The sequence below is a fragment of the Brachyistius frenatus genome, unplaced genomic scaffold (assembly GCF_029030835.1).
Source record: "Brachyistius frenatus isolate BFR_SWC_R1_liver_20210118 unplaced genomic scaffold, ASM2903083v1 Contig_15, whole genome shotgun sequence".
Lineage (NCBI taxonomy): Eukaryota > Metazoa > Chordata > Actinopteri > Embiotocidae > Brachyistius > Brachyistius frenatus.
In genome coordinates this window covers 452213-470809 of record NW_027210614.1, presented here as the reverse complement: position 1 = coordinate 470809, position 18597 = coordinate 452213, and the positions used below count along the sequence as shown (strand labels likewise).

The following is an 18597-nucleotide window of genomic DNA, read 5'->3' as shown; positions in this document are numbered from 1 at the left end:
AGACTCAGGCTTGAGGTACATGAATATGTCCTTTTTAATAACCAGATGTGGAAGAGAGGCATGTGTGTTTTAATTTTAAACTACTGATACAAAAGTATTGTTTATCTTTCAAAGAAACTTTGTGCTATCTCCTGCTTTTTCAGGAGAAGTTATTTTTGTTTTGGTTAATAATGTAATCCTATTATACCTGCCTCCCCTCGATATTGTTGTTTTAGTTCTTACTTGGCTGACACGATTTGTCACTCCAACGTTAAAACAATCTGCTCATGAATATTAACCATTCTCAATCTGCTTAAAACACACACTCTGCATGCATACACATGCACACACACACACACACACACGCACGCACGCACGCACGCACACACACACACACACACACACACACACACACACACACACACACACACACACAAACTTAACCTTATCCTTTGCATGCATTGTCACTGAGAATTCAAAGCCTTTCTCCTCTGTGGGTCTTTGAAGCTGCTTCATTTATGTTCCTTCCTCACTATTTCATTTCATGTCTGAGATTTTAAAACGGATCTCAGTCTTCATTTACCACAGCCTAAACTGTTCATTCATTTTTGTTGTATTCTGACACTTTAGACACGTACTAATTCAAAACAGTTTCTATAAAAATGGCAGAAAACACAACGATGACAAATACTATCAATTAATGGAAGAAAACTTGTCACTTTTCTGAGCTTGGATTTAATTTTACTCTGAAAAAGAAAACGAAGCTGTTTATTATGCCAGGTAGGATGGGAATTGTCCCTGATAACCCCAGTCTGTCAGCAGCAACCTGAAATACTGAAACTTTGTGATGAAACGTATCTTTCTTTTTATTGTTCTTTAGTCTCAATATGCTGCTGGGGACTGAAGCCTTCTCTTTTAATGAAATTATTAAGTCATGATACCAGAGCTAGTTTTCAATTTCCTGCTGATTAGGACATTTTAATTAACAATATGCCATTATTATCCATGGCTTAGGGGTAAATCCTTATTCAGTATATATTTTTTTTTGTGTGGGTTGTATAATTTTAGGCAAATTTCGATACGGAGGCAGCTCCTCGTGCAGCTTGCGGTCTTACAGACTCAAATGTCAGTCAAGATTTTTTTTCACCAGTTTACCATCAACCTCTCACCTGCACCCCATGTTTCCACGAATCATAAATATCACTGTGCTGTTCAATAACACACCCACTATATACCAGACTATACTGCCGCACACTATTGAGTCTCTGCATAATGTCCCACAGGTCCCCGGAATCATATTAAATGAAAAACCTGGGAAATCTCAGGCTTCTCTTATATTTTCCAAGCTAGACAGTGTAATCATGCAAAAGCAGTTTGGAAACTTTTACTGTGGACTTCAATACTAGGGGGTATTGCTTCATTTTTTATCTACATTATTTTGGGCATTTAAACCAGCCGCATGTGGGTAGAGCTCCCTGACTGTTAAGCCCACTCTGAGGTTTGTCTCTTGAAGTGCATTAAAACCTCTTGGACACAGTACAGAATGTTTAAAAGATGCCACCAGACTTTTATGAGGTCTGGGCATGAAGGGAATCGATAGACAAGGACCATAAGCAGTTGTTTGTCACGCTGAAGGTGTGTTTGTTAGATGTCTGTCTGCTGTCTGTGCTGTCGCTGTTTTGTACCATTGTTTTCAGCCTTTTAAACACACAAACACCCCTTCTGTCTTAGTGTACGAACACAGAGAAAAACTCAAATATTACCACTTGATTTATTATTAACAAAAAGGTTGTGTGTGTTACTGTAGTGATGCCTTTAGGGAAATTAGTTTTACTTTGTCCTTTCTGTGCAGGTCAAAAAGCAAAGAACAGCTCGGTAGGGATCCAATCGTTTGTTCATGGACACTAGAGCCTCTTTTCATGCGTATGAACTCCTGGTGTTTCTGCTGAAGGACAACCAGTCAGTCTCTTTAAATTACAGGCTATCCTTCACCTGCTAACATACATTACAGCACAAGGGAAACAACATTCATCACAGCGATAATATTAGCACCATCATTTTTCCACATTCCTTAAATGTCACCTCACGCTCAGCCTCAGCAGTAGGTAGAGATGCTGTGGCCTAGACAATTATTCATATGTTATTTGTCTTCCTGTGCCTCCTAGAGACTCCAGGGAGGGGAGAGGATGGTCAGCCGGACACATCATTCTCCGACTCGTCGCTGTTTGCTCACTGGGGTCAGGAGCTCGGTCCAGACAACCGGCGGGTGGCACTGAAGATGTTCCAATACTATGGATATAACGCCTACCTCAGTGATCGTCTCTCTTTAGACAGGCAAATACCAGACCTCAGGCCTGATGGGTAAGTTTGCCGGTAGAATGGTGCTCAAGCACGAGCATCCCACACTACATGTTAGTCAATAATATAGATCTGTAAAGTATCCCATGGTTGAGTAACTTATTTATTTCACTGTTATTTTATGAAGTAATTAGAGTTACAGATAGGGAGTGAGTGTGGCAGTTTTATTGTCTGCAAACATATTTTTTTCATCAATTGTACTTTAATAGTTGGAGTTGAATGCAAAAGTGTTAAAAAATTATTTATGCTGTAGTTTAGTTATGGTATCAGCTAACATGTTTGGGTCTCCATATTGAAGTCCTTATATCATAATCATTATCACATCTTATCATGATATATGATAATCGATCAAAGTCACACCATAACAATCAAAGTACCACAACCTGTTGATGAAAAGGGTCTACAGCCATATTAAGAGCACTATGAGGCTATGATTTCACAGTGGTGATGTTAGTATGAAATTATGCCCACAAATGCTATACCGTCATGCCGTTGCTTAGCAGGTATACTGTTTACCATGTTCACCATTTTTGTTTAACATGTTAGCCTGATAACAGCAGTGAACTCAAAATTCAGCTGATGCTGATGGAAATTCATGAGTTTTGCTGGTCATAAATCAAAGTATTGGACTGGTTGTAATTTGGCTGCATGCTAGATGAACAGCCAGTGGATCACCAGAACGATACCAATATACAGTGCATCCAGAAAGTATTCACAGAGCTTCACTTTTTCCACATTTTGTTATGTTACAGCCTTATTCCAAAATGGATTCAATATTTTTTTTTTCCCTCAGAATTCTACACACAATACCCCATAATGATAACGTGAAACATTGTTTGTGAAAAACGAAAAAAATCCCATGTACATAAGTATTCACAGCCTTTGCCATGACACTCAAAATTGAGCTCAGGTGCATCCTGTTTCCACTGATCATCCTTGAGATGTTTCTACAACTTCCACCTGTGGTAAATTCAGTTGATTGGATATGATTTGGAAAGGCACACACCGTCTATATAAGATCCCACAGTTGACATGTCAGAGCACAAACCAAGACATGAAGTCCAAGGAATTGTCTGTAGACCTCCGAGACAGGATTGTATCGAGGCACAGATCTGGGGAAGGGTACAGAAAAATGTCTGCAGCATTGAAGGTCCCAATGAGCACAGTGGCCTCCATCATCTGTAAATGTAAAAGTTTGGAACCACCAGGACTCTTCCTACAGTTGGCTGCCCGGCCAAACTGAGCGATCGGGGGAGAAGGGCCTTAGTCAGGGAGGTGACCAAGAACCTGATGGTCACTCTGACAGAGCTCCAACGTTGCTCTGTGAAGAGAGGAGAACCTTCCAGAAGGACAACCATCTCCTCAGCACTCCACCAAGCAGGCCTGTATGGTAGAGTGGCCAGACGGAAGCCACTCCTCAGTAAAAGGCACATGACAGCCCACCTGGAGTTTGACAAAAGGCACCTAAAGGACTCTCAGACCATGAGAAACAAAAGTCTCTGGTCTAATGAAACAAAGATTGAACTATTTGGCCTGAATGCCAAGCGTCATGTCTGGAGGAAACCAGGCACCGCTCATCACCTGGCCAATACCATCCCTACAGTGAAGCATGGTGGTGGCAGCATCATGCTGCAGGGATGTTTTTCAGTGGCAGGAACTGGGAGACTAGTCAGGATGGAGGGAAAGATGAATGCAGCAATGTACAGAGACATCCTTGATGAAAACCTGCTCCAGAGCGCTCTGGACCTCAGACTGGGGCGAAGGTTCATCTTCCAACGGGACAATGACCCGAAGCACACAGCCAAGATAACAAAGGAGTGTCTTCGGGACAACTCTGTGAATGTCCTTGATTGGCCCAGCCAGAGCCCAGACTTGAACCGATTGAACATCTCTGGGGAGATCTGAAAATGTCTGTGCACCGACGCTCCCCATCCAACCTGATGGAGCTTGAGAGGTCCTGCAAAGAAGAACGGGAGAAACTGCCCAAAAATAGGTGCCAAGCTTATAGCATCATACTCAAAAAGACTTGAGGCTGTAATTGCTGCCAAAGGTGTTTCAACAAAGCATTGAGCAAAGGCTGTGAATACTTATGTACGTGTTATATTTTCGTTCTTAATTTTAATAGATTTTCAAAGATTTTAACAAACTTTTTTCACTTTGTCATTATGGGGTATTGTGTGTAGAATTTTGAGGAAATAAATGAATTTAATCCATTTTGGAATATGGCTGTAACATAACAAAATGTGGAAAAAGTGAAGCGCTGTGAATACTTTCTGGATGCACTGTATCCTGTAAATGTCTTTGAAATGCATCCACCAGTTGTTGAGACATTTCACTCAAAACCACAGATTTGGTGGCGCCGGTAGAAAAATCTGAGGATTCATCATCTGGGGACCATGTCTGTACTTAATGTGCCAATCCATTGAGGATGTTGATATATTTCACAGAATGAGTGAAAACTTTGACCAGATAGTTGCACTTAATAAAGTCACTGTTCATCCTCCACAAATGTTGCGAATACATTTCATGGCAATCCACCTATAATTTGTATTTGTTAATAAAATGTCCCAAATTATGAAACTTAAACAAAATTTTATAGTTTCATTGAAAAAATAAACCATTGACCCATCAAACTATTAACTTTCCAACAGTTTCTGCTCTAGTCTCACTGCATATCTCATTGGATATACGTATCTTCATTGGAGTTCTGCGCTAATTTTTGGCTTGATGATCATTCACTTTTCAGTGATAAGCAAAAAACTCGTGATCTTCAGGGCATTTTCTCCACCGCGCATCACTAAATTCCCTTTAGACCATTCATTTCCATTAATACTGACTGTACACCCATCCAAAACTGTTCCAGGGGACACATTAATCACACACATTTTGTGTGTCTGCCTCAGTCATGGCATCCTGTAAGTACAACAGGAGGGAGCACGTGATGAACATGGAGAGCTCAGATCAGTTTTACAGGCTGGACAAGAACGGATAAGATAATGAAATTAAGATAAGAACACAATGCACTCTTTACATTTAAATTAAACGGTCATTTCAAGAGGATTATTATTTGTCTCCACAGTCCACTACGGTCAGACACACAGAAAACTCTTCATATTTCTATTTCAAAAACCTCAATTCAAACTGAAAGGCATTTTACCTGGAGCTTTCTCACTCTGCATTTCTTGGAAGAAGGCATCAGTTTCCTGTTGGGATAAGACGATGCAAATGTCAACATGTGGCTCCAGAAACCTGTGTTTTAAAGGGAAAGAGAGGAGCTTGGTTGATGAGAGACTTTACAACACAACCAAATATTGGTTCCTCCTGAACCGATCCATTTTATAACTGCATTGCAGTCTCACCACTAGTGCAGAAACTCTAATTATTAAATGTCAAAAAAAATCTGCTGGCCATAAACCAGTGACAGTGCCAGCATTTATGCCTTGATTAATGAATATAAGATCCTGATAGAGTCTGCCAAGAAGCTGAGCTGGCATGAGACCTGACAATACTCTGCTCTTTAGGAATCAACATCAGATGCATCTTGTCAGCCTTTAGACAAGCTAAAGGCCTGAACATTGCCTCACCAAGGATTTATCACTTGTCCTCCACAGGTGCAAAAACGTCACTTATCATTTGAACCTCCCTCAAGTGAGCATTGTGTTCATTTTTGTGAATGAGGCTTTGTCTGTCATCCTGCGGTCCATTCACTCGGCCATCAACAGGACGCCCTCCAACCTTCTCAAAGAGATAATCCTGGTGGACGACAACAGCAGTAACAGTAAGTCGCATCATCCTTCTCAAACAGTGATTGTCCAGTTGTAGCTTAGCAATCACAACATGACACCGCAGGCCCTTCAAGGTATATAATTATTGACATGTTGAAGCAATTGTCTTTTGTCTGTAGTTGGAGAGATTCTTCAGTCTGAATTTATGGAGTTTGGGAAATGTTGTTTTTGTTTGTTTATTTAGCCTTATTTTAAAACCAAAAAACACAAGCACTAACAAATAACAAGGTAAAACTGGATTAAGCAGTGTCGTAATCTACTTTTCCTTCAAATGCCATGATATAGTTTTCATATAACATACATCTACTTGACCCAGCATTACTTCAAAGGCCAAGGAGAACATCACCAGATAAATGTTGTTTTGTTGCGTTGCAGGTTATACAAACAACTTTGTGGAAGCCAGTTCTGGATGCCATTAGAGTGTAACATACCTTTATTGGTTTACACAGTTTACATGAGATAGCTTTATATTTTCCATTTACTACTATTAGTCCTCATCCTGAAGACCTTTTTTCTTGTAATGTTAAAAATGAAAACATACTTTAAAAACAGAAGTGTAATCTAAGCAGCCATACAGAGTTTCACTTCAACACAACAACTATCCATTAATGTACTGCAACAAAGTAATCCCTTTTCATTTGAATTTATAACCTAATTACACCTACCTACCGACTAAGTGAACTGAAAATAAAATGTATATCAATATAGACTATGCCACCTCTGTTTATTTGGAATTTATAAATGTTTTATTTGTATATTTCTAGATGTTGCAGCAGCTCCTCCAACTATTTCCCCCATCGTAACAACTACATCTATCTATCTATCTATCTATCTATCTATCTATCTATCTATCTATCTATCTATCTATCTATCTATCTATCTATCTATCTATCTATCTATCTATCTATCTATCTATCTATCTATCTATCTATCTATCTATCTATCTATCTATCTATCTATCTACCTATCTATCTATCTATCTATCTATCTATTTTTTTTTTTTTTTTTTTTTTTTTTTATTGAAATGGGACATCTGTACGTCTAAGAACTCCAAAGTCGACAAAGGCTCCGCTGAACAAACCATAACTCTCCCCTCAGACAACCCAACATGCCAGCAACAAATATCTTCCAGAAGGAATTATAAACCAAACTCTACGGAGACAGAGCAGCACCGCGACATTTGATAAATTACCAAAGGGCTTGCCGAGATAAGAGTGTTCTCCCGGGATACGATAGACATTAACTGCCCGGTCATCACTGGAGCAGGTCTGCCAGGTGACCATATGCCCTCACCCAGCTGCAGGCCCTCACATCTCTGAAGATGTTGAAGTGAATTTCAGAATAAGTGTTATCAGGATACATTTGCCACATATTCCAAATTCAAATGATTACTTTCTCACTTGAAAAAATATGTGTATATGTTGTGATGTTATAGCCGTTTAAGGATGAAAATCATAGCTTATCCACAAGAGTACAGACGATAATGCAAGTACAGAAAAGCCTTTATAGTTTACCTGTCAGTGTTTACACGTGAACAAATGTGTGTCTGTGATATTTACCGCACCTCCACACTCCTTTAATGCTAATTAGAGGCTGTGTTCACTGGGTCTAACTGATAGATAAATAACACTAATTAGCTACAAAGCCAGATAACAATCCAGAAAGGTGATGAAGTTTTAGCAGATATCTCGTATGCATTTGTAAACCTAATTCTTGCATCTGCATGCATTGGATGTGGTGTAAACAGTGACAGGTCGAAAATACATTTAATGTATGATGACAATGTGCAAGTGCTGAGCTCTACTCTTTCTGTGCTGTTATCACTGAGATGAGTAATGTGTGGGACCACTGATAGGTGACTGTAGTCCTGTGAAAACTGGACCTGGTAATTTACAGTTTAAGACTTAACCACATTACAAAGGAAGAAAGCAGGCAATAAAAAGGTAATGATACCGTGCCAAAGTCATTTATAGGTTACAAACTTTTAAATGAGCTGTGCTGCTAGTAACGAGAACTGAGATGGTATTTAGGGACAAACAACAGGGGAAATGCGGGTAATGGGAGGAATGCTGTATGTTTACTGAAGTCAGTAATGCAAAACATGTACATGACCTGTAGCCCGCTGGAACAGAATATATATCATTGTGGTGTAATTTTGTAATTTATCTGCGCACACTGGAATAAGAATGATCGCTCTCCCTCAGGCTATTATTGACAAGAAAGTTGAATTATCCAGAGTTTTCCATTAAAAAAATGTAAAGGTGAAAAACCAAAAGTTTGTTCCGGCTCGGTCTAGAGCAGGAGGATTACCACATCATAGCCAGTAAACATTCATATTTTATCGCATAATTGAGAGCTGGATAGCAGTCTCCTTTAGCTCCTTCAGGGACCCAAGTCATGCATTGACATTTTGCTGATGGCATTTCACCCTGTTTGCTTGAGCACTCTGTCACACTGCGTCTGATAGGCCTGGTGTTATCATTATCACCACGACTGTGAATCTTATCGGTGCTAAATGTCGTTAGCCCGTTGACCCGTGATGCTGCTGAGATTGTTCAAGGGGTCATCATCCACAGCTTTACGTTAGTCATCCACCATTGTCACAGGTCACCTCCGAGACCCATTAGCATGCAGGAGAACGTGTAGCCATCAAGGGAGAGAAGGGCAAATTGACCTAACTGATTCCTCCTTAATTGGATAATGTCCCAAGCTGTGGCCCGAGAAAGACTCGTCTGTGTAAGAGCAGGGTTTGAGAAGGGCTGACTCATTAGAGAGGCTGTCAGAGGACTTATTAATCCATCCTTTACCCTACATGATAATATGTTCGGGAAAAATATTTTGTGATGAACCACTAACGTCTAGCAAATCATAGATAGCAGACAGAATCAAATATTTTGAGAAGTCTACTGTTGAAGTATGTCTGTGCAGGATCTCTAGTTGTCAGGAACTCTCTGAATCGGTCATCTTCCCATATATGAAGATTATGGAGTCTTTCTCTGCCCATCAAAGAAAGAGACTTGAATATTTCAGTTCGTAATTTAATCCTTTATTAACTGTTTAGAATAAAATTTTCCCTATAAAATGAAAAGATATTCAGTTTACTAAAGCGCAAAGAAAAACAGCAAATGTTCTCATTTGAGGAGGGTTTTCTTCGCATTTTGTGAGACAAAATTGTTGCTGGCCAGAACCTCTGGCTTGCTTTACTCTCTTTGAAGCATTGTGCATCCCTGACTTCATGTGGATTCATTCAGCACCTCAGGTGTGCAGACAAGTTCCAGCAACTGTTGGAAACCAATTGGATATCCAGCAAGCAGTTGTTGCAGATCTAGCCAATGAAAGCCGGGGGGTACACAAAACGTAAGTTTACAATGTGTACTGCCAACCTTAATATACAAACAGTGCATATTTATGCTGGCACATCAGCAACATGTGTCCACAATGTTTTTAACAAACTGCTAGTGGACCCAGGGTTGGATTGTGGAGGAAGAGCGAGTGTCAGTTGGATATTTTAAACACAGATTTTCACTGACGCCGAGTTTTGTAGTGAGAAATTGCCAAGTGGTGCAGTGCAAACTACACAGCAAGTGTGAGACCTGTCTTCATGCCGATTTGCCATCTGCTGTGCAAGCAGTAACGCCCGCATGGTGATAAATGGTGTTTAGTTTGAACATGCATGATGCAAACGGGCCTAGACAGAAAAATATGTACTCTGACAACTCATTCTCTGCACAGTCAAAGGAAAACTAAACAGAATAATTTTTATGCGACGTTCAACTTTGAACGTTTCAAATACCGAAAGCTTTCATAGTATGTGGTTTTGGATTCAGGAAACGGTGTCTAAACATTCAGGTAGTTGCTGTTATTGTGTCGTATGTGACTGAGGACACAGATGCTAAATGGCGTTTTCGCCGTTCTGCCGCTCACCATTAGCTTTGCTGTTTATCTTCTGAGATAAAACCTTGAGCATTCTTAGTTACATTTAGAATATGTTCGTGGATTTACTGCCTGGCTGCACAGTGATTTTATAAATCTGTTCACTTGTTGTTGCAGTCTAACTTCATCCTCAAACACATTGCTTTCTAGCAGAGCTTCAGCAGGATATCAGTCCTGGAAAATTGATGAGCGTTGGCCATTGACCATTTCTGGTTTAATGAAGTGTGCTTTATTATGATTTGTTATGTGGCATAACACTGCATCGTTCTTACTTTTAATTTACATGCAAATCAGAATGTCTTAATTACTGATAGACCATAAATTATTAAAGATCTCTGCTGATCATGAGTAACTACAGCACAGCTTTCCTTTAACCAGAAATAAGAGTCCAAATTAAAGGAATTGTTGAGCTAATCTGTCTACTAAATATCCTAAAACCTGAATTAGTACAAGAATCCCTTTGCTTCAAGCTATATATAAAGTATATAATCAAGGACAAATTTACACATGGAATGTTAACTGATTGCAGTTAACCAGGCAGGATAAAAACTGACCACTGCTGGGTCTTTGTAAGAGTTACTATTATACCAAACATGCAGTGAGTACAGAAAGTATTCAGACCCCTTCACTTTTTTCACATTTTGTTATGGTAGACGTGGTAAATTCAGATGGTTGGAAATGATTTGGGAATGCACACACCTGTATGTAGAAATTTAGCTGACAATGCGTATCAGAGCAAATATCAAACCATGAGGTCAAAGAAACTTCCTGCAGAGCTCAGTGACAGGATTATGTCGAGGCACAGATATGGGGAAGACTATAAAAAACATTCCGCTGTATTAATGGTTCCCAAGAGCATATTTGCCTCTATAATTCTTAAATGAAGTTTGGAACAACCCAGACTCTTCCTAGACCTGGCCGCCCAGCCAAACTGAGAAATCAGGGAAGAAAGGCCTTGGTAAGAGAGGAGACCAACAACCCAATAATCTTTCTGGCTGAGCTCCAGAGATGCTGTATGGATATGAAAGAAACTTCTGAAAGGACAACGGTTACTGTGACACTGACCTGGGCGTTATGTCAGAGTGGCCATATGGAAGCCTCTCCTCAGTGAAGGACACATGAAAGCCAGCTTGGAGTTTGCAAAAAAGCATAAAGGACTCTCAGACTGTGAGAAATCAGGTTTTCTGGTCTGATGAAACAAAGATTTTGTCAAGTGAAAGAGTCATGTCTCATCACCTGCCCAATACCAGCCCAACAGTGAAGCATGGTGGTGGTAGTATCATGCTATGGAGGTGTTTTTCAGCTGGAGGGACAGGGAAAACTGAAAAGAGAAAAGTAAAGAGATATCGTTAATGAAAACCTGATCCAGTGTGCTTAGGACTTCCAACAGAACAATGACTCAAAGGACATTGCAGTTTCGTTTTATGGGGACATTTTCATGAAATTAAAAGGCTGAATCAGAGCCCTGACTGTAACATATTCAAACATCTCTGGTGAGACATGAAAATAGATGTTGACGATGGTCCCCATTCAACTTAACAGAGCTTGAGAGGGTCTGCAGAAAAGAGTAGCAGTAGAGTGTCTTAAAAAAAATTGAGATTCCTGATTTATCTTTATTAAATATAATATACTGTTGGGAATTTATCTGATATGTGAGATGTAGTGTGACCTCTTGCAACAGAGCAAAAACTGATTGAAATTCTAACACTCCACGTATGGCTGAAAATAATTACTGCTTTTCCAACCACTAAAGATTGATGATTAAAAGATAAGATCCTCATACATATTCCTGCTTTTTCTGTTGAAATTAAAGGCTGTAGATGTGTGATATGCTGTGAGACTTTGTTAAAAGCAGATGCCAACATTAACTATCAAGGCAAACATCTAGGAGAAAATAAGACTGCTGAAAAAGTATTTCAAAGAGAATGTTTTTGTTGTTGTTTCTACAGTTGAATGTTTGAGTTTCACAGTGCAGAAGTTAAAACTCAAAGGCTATTTTCATAATAATCTGCTGAAAGGGTAAACTTTCTCTGTTCTCATTGAAAATATCATTTTATGGGGCGAGCCCTACGACTGGATGTGTGACATCACAAATAGTTCTAAAATAGATCCTGCTTCAATATTGGTCTTATATAAAAGTGATGGGGAAACTTGAAACATCCAGTGTGCAAACACTGAGAATGGACTTTAAAGTGAAGTATGACATCATTTTAAATTTTAGAAATTTAATTTATTCACATGAATTCTGGAATTTCGAATGAATAAGAACCTTACAGTAAAACATGTTTTCCACATGGTACATGTGTTCACCTGTATGTCACATGTTTACCACATGTTGCATCATATTATAAGATGGGGATAATATGTGGAAAAGTTTTCACTTGGGAATCTACATGGGCTTCACACATTACATGAAAATGTTCCAAAACCACATGTTTCTCACAGGCAAAATCCGTTTTACATGTACTATCACATGTCACGTGGTCACATGTCATCACAAGTTTTTACACGTGTTTTTTTCCTAAAGGTGAAGTAGATGTCATTTTAAGGATTTACTTTTGCTAAATCAATGATGAGGTTTACATGTTGTGCTAAGTGTGTAAAATATTTTCATTTAAAGAAAAGATGCTGCTTGTAGAGTTGATGAAAGGTGGGAACGAAACTTCCAAAGTCTCCATACACTTCACTTCACTACCAGATAGTCAAACTTTTTTTGCCGAGATAAATTTGCACCACGATGTCTGTTAAAAAAGTCAGATACAGATTTCAGAGCGTCCACTCCATCTGCTTGCAGCTGCTTCCCTTTCTCTTCAGCCTCTCAAGGTAACACTGATTAAAAGTGAAATAGTGAGAACACACTCACATAATGTGATTTGTAAAAGGAATGATGAAACAGTATTTTAAATTTTATATTTGCTTTGTTCAGTTGACAGTACAGAACTGCATGTAGTTGTGATATATTGTGGTTTGACATTTTACAGCAGTCATCGAAGCTTGCTTTGACAATTTTTCTCGTTGAAACACAAGGGGAACGTCTAACACACTGCCGTTATTGTATTTCTGATCAAATTAGTAGCAATACTTATCCAACTTAAAAGTGATGATTCTTTATTATACAAGTAGCACTGGCTCTTATCCTGCGGGCTATGATTCATCATACAATATATAGCTCAGGTAATAATGGAGGTAAACTTTGAAGCCAAACATCAAACCACATGGACTTCCTCCATCTCCTCCCCCCGTGTTTTGAAAAGCATTGCAGGCTGAGTCCTCAATATTGCAATATCCCGTTATGACTGGTAAGCCCCATGGAGGTCTTCAGTGCTGGCTCAAGCTACTGCCTATTTGGTCCAGTGATCAAAGCAGTGAAGCATGAGTGCTTTTGGCCTCTGACCAAAGAAATACTGCCCATTGGAGGGGGACATGACGACGTCTTGTGGGTGGTTTATTCACAAGTAGCTCTCACTTTACTCACCTATCTCAAATGAGATCTTCAGAAACTCTTCAGATATTGAAGTAAAATTCATGTGTGTCTGTGTGTTTTGTAGATGACCTTAAGGAGAAACTGCAGGATTTTGTGTCTGAGAAAAACAGCCAGCATCCAGGATTCATTAAGGTGGTGCGGCATACCAAGCAGGAGGGTTTGATACGGTCCAGGGTGAGTGGGTGGAGGGCTGCCACTGCCCCAGTTGTTGCCCTGTTTGATGCCCACGTCGAGTTCAACGTCGGATGGTGAGTCACTCACAATGAGTGCAGCATGTGATTAGCTCAGCTCAACAGAAGAGCTCTGGTTCTCGAGTCATATCGCCGTGTGTGGGTTCACAGAAAATTATTCCATTTTGAAACAAAGCCTGCAGGTTTGCTCCTTTCTGCCTGTGTTCTGTGTCTGACGAAAAACACCCAAATCCACAAACAACATTCAGTACAACATATCAATTAAAGATTGATGACTGTTGCTAGGTGGATTTTGTCCCCTTCAGAGAGAGTCAGGATAGCTGTTTGCCCCTGTTTCCAGTCTTTATACTAACCTGAGCTAATTGTCTTTGAGAGCTAAAGCTTTATATTTACTGGACAGTCGTATATATCTGATCTAAGTCTCAGCAAGAAATCAGCATATTCCCCAAAATGTTGAACTATTGCTTCAAATCTTTGTTACATTCTTTCATTTGTCAACTGATGTAGTTCACCGAGGCCTACCAGGTTATAAACAGTGGCCTGTTTGCTCGCTATATCGCTCACCTGTGATGCAAATCCAAAATCGATTATCATTTTGTGTCAGGTTTACTTTTAATAAATTACATTTGTTTAAAACAAATCTCTTGCATGGATTCTTTGAGCCAGTTTTTAACACTAACACCTTAAGAAGTGGAACACAAAAAACGTCAGTCCTTTTGTATATATTCAACAGTAGAGGTGACGTCAAACTACATGACCTTGACTGTGCAGTGTTTCCTTTTCATTGTGTTCGCAACTGCGTAAGCATATCTTCATATTTTGCTCAAACAATATAATTTCCATTAAGTTATGAGATGGGCCATGATCCTTTGTCAGCCTAATAAATTGAACTGAAATCATTTTGTGAAATTGTTTTTTTTAAAGTGCCGTCGCATGACAAACATTATCACAAAGCTAATGGAGAAAACCTGTCAAAGCAGATACTCGCACTGAAATTACTCTCTCTTTTCATAATTTTAGGGCTGAACCCATCCTTCAGAGAATTAAAGAGGACAGAACCCGCATAATCTCCCCGTCGTTCGATAACATCAAGTATGACACGTTTGAGATTGAAGAGTATCCGCTGTCTGCCCAGGGCTTTGACTGGGAGCTGTGGTGTCGTTACCTCAACCCACCCAAGTCCTGGTGGCACAAGGGTAACAAGAGTGCACCAATCCAGTAAGTGAAAACAACAATGACTTGATAGCCTGAAGTCAGATACATTTCATTGTCCTTGCTGTAACTATAGCAACTGTGCATATGGGCAACATTAACATTACCTGTGCAGAGGACAGCAACTGACAAACAAAAATGATCTTCATCATCTTAAATCCCCCAGGAGCCCTGCCCTGATTGGCTGCTTCGTGGTGGACAGGCTTTACTTTGAGGAGATTGGTCTGCTGGATGAAGGGATGGAGGTGTACGGGGGAGAAAATGTGGAGCTGGGCATCAGGGTGAGTAATGATGTCACTCCTGTGGCTATGGGCCATTGTTCATCCAGGTAATATGTGGAAAATTAACTATGATAATGACACCTAATGGCTGTTGGGAGCAAGGTCACAGAGGGCTTCGCTCACTTTATGTATGTAAAATACTTAACTCATTATACTAACCTGGAAAAGTGTAATTTAGCTGTGCATTTAAACATTGTTTAGAGGTGGAGTGGCACTTCTTAAAGAGATCATAAGAAGCATTTCAGCAAATGTAAAATATTAATTCTGCAAACTGTCAAACTGGTGCTCTTTGCAAAACCTCAAGATTATTATTTTGCAACAATTTGCATTATAGAATAAGGCGGTGGGACGTGGCCTCAAATTCCTACTGAGGACCAAATATTTAGAAACTGGGTACAAATATATATTGAAACTATAATGAAACAATCTCACCTCAAGATCCATGTAGTATTTATCGTTGAGCTTTCGTTCATATGACATGGTTTTTCAGTAAATTTCCAGGTAGCCAAAATGGTTTGGCCTCTTAATGGCCCAAATCCAGCAGACTAGAAGTAATAACTTGGCCCAGGTACATTATGAATAACTTCCCAGAACCGTAAAAAGTACACTGGCTGGGTCTGGGTGTTAAAACTGAATCAGGTCAGTGTCTTGCCAAAATGCAGGTCCCCAAACGTGGTACATACTGTAGAAGGCCCAAATCCCAAATCCCCACACCCAAAACCGAGCCACGTCTGGTGGCCATTACAGGGACCACAGCTGGCTCACCAAAAGTGACCTGCTGCCAGAACACAGCCGACATTTAGCCTCAATCAGTATGAGTAAGCTGGCTACCTGGGACGTGTTTGCAGTTGTCATCCAATTGGAGATGTCCCATTTTCTCCTAAGCACCTCAAAATGCTCCTGCATGTCAGCTATAACATTTAGGCTCAAAGTTCATTGTTTACCTTTAATAAAAGCAGTTGACAAAATAATCTAACCACAACCCAAAAGTATATAATTTCTAGAAATACTTGAATCAGCATTTAGAATACCTACCGTGTGGTCCATAGAGAATATTACCCAACTGATCCTTCAAAAGGCCTTAATAGCAGCCTGGTGCAAACGCTTAGATGATTTGACAGCAAGTGTCCCCAGAACACACTGCGACATGCTCCCTCTCTCGTGTGTGGTTTTAGCTAGAACAAATGATCACTACTAATTAATTCTGAAGTCTGAATGATCACCTTCATCCCCTGGTGATCCCTCTGAAGTACATGTGAGACTTGTAGGGCTCAAAGTCATTGTAACTGTTAGCAATGATGTGTGAGGAGAATGCTGACATTTCTCAGAGCAGAGAGACATACTGCGTCTGTTGTTGTGTTTTGTGTTCTTCTCACAGTGATGTAATTAATTCGCATGCTATCATCAGCTCTGACTGGGAGCTGAAAATCGTTCGGTGTGCATTCAGTTCAGCAGTGCCTCAAGCAGATGGGCCAGAGTAAGAACTACCCTCCTTAGGAATAGCTAATGATAGTGCACCAAGATCATTAATGTAGCTATGAGCCTGTTCAATATCAGCAAGAAGCAAGGGACTCCTCCTCAGCTGCACTTTCATTAGATTGCATTGTGAGAAGGAAATGGAGACAAGTTTATGACAGGATGCCGAATGTGGAAATATCCATCCTGACTAATGGCAGAGATGCAATCATCGGAAAAGAAGGAAGATAAGTCCTGCAAGTCATTTTTACCTCCTTAAATTACATGCTTTTAGAATCCCTGGTCTGTATGATAGCCCCACTTACTGCTTTATAGCTAGACACATCAATAATTCTATCACTTTTTTATAAACCATCATTGTGGTTTATTGCTTGGTGTCTTAGTTTTGAATTCAGTTTTGTCCTAACATGTTATTTACTTGCTGGGTTATTTTGGAGTGAAGGAACTCGCCCTTGCCTGGAGTTAAATGTAGTTTATAGTTGTGTGGTGCGGCTGAAACAGAGGGTGACACAGTGAGCTAAGAGCTAAAAGACTGGAGGACCCTGGCTTGGCCCCAGTTTAGAAGTCCCATAGAGCCCCAGTAGGGTCTGTCTGCTTGTCTGTAGCGTATTGGTCATGCCTCCAGACCACCTGCCAGCCCACAGACTGGCTACTGACGGATCCTCAGAGACACACGCAAACCAGGCCAATGGCTGCAGGCTTTGGCTGGGTCTTGAAAGGGCTGTCCTCAGTCGTGTGAGTAGGAAATGAACCGCTGCTCTCTGCCCACAGTTGGTCACAGAGTGGAAGCATCATATTTCCATCATGATGTGCATGATGTGTTGTTTTCATAGAACAATATCGAGTGTGCAGCTGGATTGTTGGGCTGTCACGATTGCAAACTTTCCACTGAAAATGATCATGACGTACAAATATTTACGATTAACAATTCACTTTTTCTGATCAATTTATGTCACTATTATTTTATCAGTAATAATAACAGTTAATACACATATATCTTAAATGGGCCTGTTGAATAAGAGCAATTTATTGGCTGTGGTGTTTGGATTTGCAACTAAATCCATGATGGCAATGTCAATAGATGCTCAACGCAATGTGGCAAGTTGAATAACAGCTCTTGTCGCTAATTGTCCACTCGTGCCATTAAACCATAGAAGAAGAGTGGGCCGCATCAATGTGACATTAGTGAAAGAGCGCCAGTTAAACCTGAAATGGTGGGAAACAATTTGGTATTTGTTATGGAAACGTAACATTTTTATTAGTTTCATCCAGCTGTTTTGATACAGATGAATGGGAGCGGTTCTAACAATTATGCAAAATAATTGCATCCGCTCAATTGATTGCGATCAGGTGCATTGTCTCATTGTGACAAGTCTACTGTAGTGGGGTGAGTGATGTTGAGATACTTTATGAGCAGGACATTATAAAGCCCTGTGAAGTTCTATGTGAATTAAGCAGAGACGTCAAGTGTTTTCACTGTACATGTTGTGGGGGCTTCTGACATGAAAGTATGACCAGGAGATTCTGTTACACTGGTTACATATTGAAATTATGAAATTATGGTCATGTAGATGCAATAGAATTCAACAATATCATCTGAAAAACAAATACTTTGTTTAAATTGGATACAGTTTTGACAGACAAACAGACATCCTTTCAAAAATCACACCGACTCCTCTGTTCTGTTACCAGCTATGAAAAAACACACAAAGCTTTGCTATGTGCAATTAATTTCATTTCAACACATTTCCATTAAATTCTCATGTTTGCCCTCTGAGTGCCATGCCTACCAAGGACTGTCTAAGATGAATTATTTAAATGCACGTTAAAGATTTTTATGAAACTATGTTTTCCATCAAGTACAATGAAGAAAATCACACCTTTATTTTTGTTTAACC

The 18597-nt window shown here is 39.8% G+C and overlaps 1 protein-coding gene across 1 annotated transcript in view; it reads left to right on the top strand.

Moving 5' to 3' along the window:
• Positions 1–18597, top strand: part of galnt18b (UDP-N-acetyl-alpha-D-galactosamine:polypeptide N-acetylgalactosaminyltransferase 18b) — a 77816-nt gene that overhangs the window by 32696 nt on the left and 26523 nt on the right. The window contains exons 2-6 of the mRNA XM_069693439.1: positions 2145–2340; positions 5949–6115; positions 13604–13787; positions 14751–14948; positions 15109–15223. Of these exons, the coding sequence (XP_069549540.1) occupies positions 2145–2340; positions 5949–6115; positions 13604–13787; positions 14751–14948; positions 15109–15223 (860 nt within the window). The remainder of the gene's footprint in view (positions 1–2144; positions 2341–5948; positions 6116–13603; positions 13788–14750; positions 14949–15108; positions 15224–18597) is intronic.